The 5540-nt window shown below is 35.3% G+C and overlaps 2 protein-coding genes across 3 annotated transcripts; one reads left to right on the plus strand and one right to left on the minus strand.

The window, feature by feature from the left end:
- The first annotated feature begins 292 nt into the window (after positions 1-292).
- On the plus strand, positions 293-2297 carry gsta.1 (glutathione S-transferase, alpha tandem duplicate 1). Its single transcript, XM_059359793.1, has 7 exons — positions 293-412; positions 512-637; positions 717-768; positions 935-1067; positions 1155-1290; positions 1391-1516; positions 1945-2297. The coding sequence occupies exons 2-7, from the start codon at positions 551-553 to the stop codon at positions 2080-2082; spliced, it is 672 nt and encodes a 223-aa protein (XP_059215776.1). The 5' UTR covers positions 293-412; positions 512-550; the 3' UTR covers positions 2083-2297.
- A 140-nt stretch (positions 2298-2437) lies between these two features.
- On the minus strand, positions 2438-4489 carry tmem14a (transmembrane protein 14A). Of its 2 annotated transcripts, none has more exons than XM_059359794.1 (5): positions 4389-4489; positions 3448-3530; positions 3233-3334; positions 3047-3134; positions 2438-2939 (listed from the first exon to the last, which is right to left on the minus strand). In XM_059359794.1, exons 2-5 carry the CDS (start codon positions 3524-3526, stop codon positions 2897-2899), a joined length of 312 nt encoding a protein of 103 aa, XP_059215777.1. In that variant the 5' UTR covers positions 3527-3530; positions 4389-4489; the 3' UTR covers positions 2438-2896. The 2 variants fall into 2 exon arrangements, with proteins under 2 accessions (XP_059215777.1, XP_059215778.1); XM_059359795.1 differs by lacking the exon at positions 4389-4489 and adding an exon at positions 4199-4357.
- Positions 4490-5540: the final 1051 nt, after the last annotated feature.

Below are 5540 nucleotides of genomic sequence, written 5' to 3' on the forward strand. Positions count from 1 at the left end.
ATCGCCCTCACATCCAACTAACAAGGAGGGAGGCGTGGTATTTATATCAGGCACTACACGACAACCGTTTCATGTAATGGTGTCAAAAAATAGACGCAATATAACAGTAAACACACATTAATGCAGCTGTCACGTTTAAAGACATAGATGACGTTCAGACTTTGGACACACCGAAGAATAATTAGATTAACTCGTTTTTTTTGGTCAGTTAGTGTTTTTCCCATGATGTCTTGCGGCAGTATGTTAATGAGCCATGTTTCTATTGGTCAAAACCCACCAATCTCAGGCTTCAGATGGTTTCTCCACCTTTATATTTTTTTCACTCGATTCCACAACATTATATAACGGCTTCACTTTATTTCACAGTTCTCTTTTCACCCTGATTTCTCAAGACAGCTGGGTCGGCGCACGGGTATGACCAATGACACTTTAACTCAGCTTTTGGTAAAGTTACGTGCATTTGTATTCAGCAATACGAGTTTGTTTACTGTTTATGTCTCTCTTCTTTTAGTTTTATAGATTCACTTTTACACTTCCAAAAATTCTAACCATGTCTGGGAAAGTTGTGCTGCACTACTTAAACGGAAGAGGGAAAATGGAGTCTATCCGTTGGCTCCTGGCTGTTGCAGAAGTTGAGGTACATAAATGTTAATTTTTGCTGTTTTTTGGGGCCAAACGTCCTGAATGTGCCCTAAATTTATAACTTGTGTCCACAGTTTGAAGAGATGTACGTGACAACCCGTGAGCAGTACCTGAAACTCATTAGTGGTAAGGTTTTTTTTATCGTGTTAAAAGTTTATTACCTTCTGGACTGTTTCGAATGCATACCTTGTAAACTTCAACCCACTTATGATGCAACAAGGCTTAGACCAGGTAGTTTCCCCTAGCTTGGGTGTGCCGCCCTGCATGACCTGCTGCTCTGTTGTCTCTGCAGATGGAGATCTCATGTTTCAACAGCTCCCTTTGGTGGAAATTGATGGCATGAAGCTTATTCAGACTAAAGCAATCTTGAGTTACATCGCAGACAAGTACAATCTTCATGGCAATAATCCCAAAGACCGTGTGATGTAAGGTCCATTTCATAAAATAGTCAAAGTGGCTTCTAAAAGGTGATTTTAGTGAATTAATGTGTCACGGTGTATGCTTTTCTTCAGGATCAACATGTACTCTGAGGGACTGATGGACCTCATGGAACTCATAATGATGTTGCCCTTCACCGCAGATACAAAACCAAAACTCGAGGAGATTGAAAAAAAAGCAATAAGCCGCTACCTTCCTGTGTTTGAAAAGGTACCACCATTCTCTGTACATATTATATGAAGTGTTGTGGTCTAACAACTGATTAATGTAATAAAAAATGCATCACCAAACAAAATATTTTGACAAACAGGTGCTGTCTGGGCAAATCTACCTGGTGGGAGGAAAGCTGAGCTGTGCAGATGTGCAGCTGCTGGAATGCACCTTGATGTTGGAGGAGAAATTTCCTGGTGTCCTCGCCGACTTTCGCAACGTCAAGGTAAATTTGTGAACGGATTATGAGAAAATGGGTCCAGGGGCACAGACATGTAAAAGGCCCCATCACCTCTCGTACATAGGAGGAAGAGACACAGAGTTTAGCCTTGGTCTGTGGTTGTTTTACCTCTTTTTGTAGTTTGTTTGTATCTCTTTGTGGTTGTTTCATCCCTCTTTATAGTAATTTTGAGTCTTTTATGACTCTTTGCAGCTGTTTTGCATCTCTATGAAGTTTTTTTGGTCTCTTTGTGTCTTTGTAGGCCCGTTTAATAATCCATTCATTGACATACCGTATACTGCTACATATACAGAACAAAATCAATAACAAAAATACAGCTTGTTCCTATGAAACGCCAGTATATTGTTAATAATCATGAAAAAATGGATTATTGAATGCTCTGTTAAAGCATGACATCCTGTGTTTCCCTCCAGTCTTTCCAGGGCAGAATGACCGAGATTCCCGCTGTCAAGAAGTTCCTGCAGCCAGGCAGCAAGAGGAAGCAGCAGCCAGATACAAACTATAAGAAAGCCGTCATGGAGGTGTTTAATATTCAATTGCCACTGCCTTGAACTTTGTACTTTCCTCACACAGGCAGTGTAAATGATTCATTATGCAAGCACAGTGTACGACATGTGGGTCATTTATATTTGCTGATTAATGTTGAGATATATAATGCACTATCTGAGACAACTTTAAATAGTATGAATCAATGTAACCCTTTATAACACTGGTGTTTTTAATGTGAAGGTTCGATTTAATAAACTTTAATTTTTTGACGAGCATATGAGAAGCTGCTGTTTTTGTTGTTATTTTCACACTGTATACAAAGAAAAGCATTTTTTACAAGAATCACATTTGTTTATTTAGTTCTGCTGTTATTACAAAAAACTTATTTTTTCTCTTTTAAGGTAAAGACACAATGTGTAAGCAGTCAATAATAGGCATTTTATTCTTAAAACTTGGCCCCGTTTTCAGTAATTTCAACATTTGAGATTACAAAACCTTGATAGTGTAAACAGCCTTGCATAACTGAAATTTTAGTGTTAATAGTAAACACCCTGCCAACACAAACAATTGCAACCACAAAGCTTGAGTACATAATCTCCAACCAAAAGATCTGCATTCATGCGCATGCTTATATTAAAAAATAAAAAAGCTGTTTTATCTAGATAGATCAAGACAGGTTTACTGAAATAAGATTAGGAGTTAATCTTAAATCTGTTGAACACAAACTGGTAGCTTTTGCAAAGTTTCTAGTCACATGAAAGTTAATTACCATACGGATTGTTTAAGTATAATAACTGGGAATGCTGTTTCCTTTAAAACAAGGCTTGTTCCATTAGACACAGAGAGCCCTCAGGCCGGTCAGCGTTATTCCTCCAGTCACATCACGAAGTTCAGTAGCAGTCGAAACACCATCAGCAAACTGTGAGACAGAGTCAGCAGATTGGGAGTCAATAAAAATACAATTGTGCAATAAGATTTATTTCACAATGTGTTTGCTCAATAAACTTTTGTGGACATCTGACTGACCTCAGCCCGGTCATAAGGCCAGCAGGCAGTAACTTCCCAGATTTCTTGTATCTCATTCCCATCACAAGCGAGAGGACTCCAGAGGAAACTGAAAAAAACAGAACACCATAATATTATATTATTCTAATTCTCTAACTCATTAACTGTTGAATATCAGTGTATGAGGCTGAACTCAGAAATACTCACGCAATGAGACCTTGATGTCCTTTGGGTCATTGGAGACGTTGTATGCACCATATGCCGATAACAAACCAAAAACTAAACCAGCCATCAAGGACATAACGCTGGCTTCAATGACACAGAGACACACAGTGATTATCAGGGACAATAATCTCACAAGTTAATCATGTGGCAAAAAAATTTGATGAGCTCTCTGACAAAATGAGATGTTTTTTTTTAACCTTTTCTCTTGTATCCCATAAATCCTCCGAAGGCGATGGCTGCAGCATAGGCAAATCCAAACCAGTCCACTGCCATCATAAAGCTGTAAGCAGAAGTACAGTAAAGGGTTTAATAAAACTTAGTATTCATGTTGAACTAAGACTTAACAAGAAACAGACAGGTATTTGTTGAACAATGTACAAACACCAGAGATACAAGCTATTTACATTGGACCAAGAGAAAGAATATATATATATATATATATATATATATATATATACTCTTATGAGCTGTTTTTGTTGTTATCATTATATATGTCCAAACAAATGTACCTTTACTTGTACCAGGCATTAAAATGAACAAGAAATTGAAGAAAAAATGGTGGTCTAATAATTTTTTTTTATGACTTATATTCTATTCTTTTTTATGCAAGAAAGTTCTATTACGCTTTTTTTTTTTTAAATTTCCATGACTTTAAATGCTTTCATAAAATAAATAAACTCGTTATAAAATAGAGAATATTATTATTAGCTCAAAAGTAATGTTTGTTATTGTCCACATCATGACATGACATGACATGACATGACATCATGTCATTAATTTGGCTTCTGGAGTTATGGAAAATTTCAAACATTTAATCCGTAACATGCTACCAAAGCACAATGATATTGTAAGATGATTCAATACTTTGAATTTAGGTATCCCTGAGAGATAATACTAACACAGTAATACTTGTCTTTATGTACTTTAACCCGTTATCACATCATCTACCTGCAGGGTGTCGGACACACCTGTAGGTGTCGCTGTGAGACCTCCAGTGGTTAAAACATAAAACAACAACAGAGGAAGCGTAAAGAAAAAAGCACGCACATTCTATTATAATTTACTTCATGCCAAGTACGTATTGTTATGATACCAGCATTGTAGATAAATGCATTTCGTCTTGGTAAATATTACATACCTTGAGTCCAAACAAGTGAGCAGCAGTTACAAACGTTACCTTCAAACTGCGACTGCACTTCCTAGTTTCTGCCCACAAACCATAACACGCATGCGCCTTTTGATTCGTGTTGTATTCCCTGACTTCTGATAAAGTGGGAAAGTAGTGTTGAAGAACGTAATTTTTTTTTGTTTTTTATTGAACAATTGAAAATACAAACTCTCAACGAGGATAATAATAGTAATAATAATACAAATGAAAGTTGTGTACAATACAAGTGCAAAATAAAAGATTAGGGGATTCAAGAAGCAAAAAGACACACATTATCAGGCATTTAGTACAAAAAAACGGAACAGAAAAATAATAAAATAAAAATAAGTTATAATTCAGAACATCAGGAGACGGGCAAAGTCCAAACTTAATTTAATGGCTTATTTGCTTTTTTTTTTTTTTTTTTACCTTTTTAAGGGATAAGAAAAATAATTTAAATTCATGAATAAAACCAGAGAAGGAAGGTTTAGAATTTCTCCACTTTGCACAATGAATATGATATTTACCCCAAAGTATTATTATGTTTATGGGGTCTGAAACACATAAGTCAAAATTATCCATATAAAAAATATGATCTAATTCAAATGGCGGCACATTATACATTTTTAAAGAAATCCAACTTTTAATGTTACACCAAAAACATTTTGCGATAGGGCATAAGAAAAACAGATGTTCCAGGGTTTCACTTTTACTATTACAAAAAGAACATTGATCCACCTCAAAATCAAATCTTTTTTTTGAGAAGTTATGTACAAGAACGTAATAGTTACCCGTAAAATTAATATATTATGTATGTTTCTTTTTTTTAAATGCTCAAATATCTGTGGTATTTTCTTTCAGTCCCTAAACTTCGTACAGACTGTATATTTTTGACTCTACATATTTTGATATTTTTCTACTATATGTATATAAATATATTACGGCGGAGTTTGGGAGCACATTTAGAAAAAAAAATAATTACGAGAATAAAGTCGAAAATATTGAATTCATTACGACAATATTTTCGACTTTATTCTCGTAATTAATTAAATATTTACGACTATTTTCTCGTAATTCACTGATTAATTCATCAATTTGAGAAAGAGGAATTCCTTAAGACTCAGAATTATTTGTGTTATATAT

This window comes from Centropristis striata, chromosome 20 (assembly GCF_030273125.1).
Source record: "Centropristis striata isolate RG_2023a ecotype Rhode Island chromosome 20, C.striata_1.0, whole genome shotgun sequence".
Classification (NCBI taxonomy): Eukaryota; Metazoa; Chordata; class Actinopteri; order Perciformes; family Serranidae; genus Centropristis; species Centropristis striata.

What these genes read in the sequence shown, in the direction of transcription:
- tmem14a (XM_059359794.1), bottom strand. Translation starts at nt 3,526, where the DNA reads ATGATGGCAGTGGACTGGTTTGGATTTGCCTATGCTGCAGCCATCGCC. An exon ending in TATGGGATACAAGAGAAAAG is followed by an intron (nt 3,335 to 3,447) that starts GTTAAAAAAAAA and finishes GTGTCATTGAAG; the next exon opens with CCAGCGTTATGTCCTTGATG. An exon ending in GGACATCAAGGTCTCATTGC is followed by an intron (nt 3,135 to 3,232) that starts GTGAGTATTTCT and finishes TGTTTTTTTCAG; the next exon opens with TTTCCTCTGGAGTCCTCTCG.
- gsta.1 (XM_059359793.1), top strand. Translation starts at nt 551, where the DNA reads ATGTCTGGGAAAGTTGTGCTGCACTACTTAAACGGAAGAGGGAAAATG. An exon ending in GTACCTGAAACTCATTAGTG is followed by an intron (nt 769 to 934) that starts GTAAGGTTTTTT and finishes TTGTCTCTGCAG; the next exon opens with ATGGAGATCTCATGTTTCAA. An exon ending in AATCCCAAAGACCGTGTGAT is followed by an intron (nt 1,068 to 1,154) that starts GTAAGGTCCATT and finishes GCTTTTCTTCAG; the next exon opens with GATCAACATGTACTCTGAGG.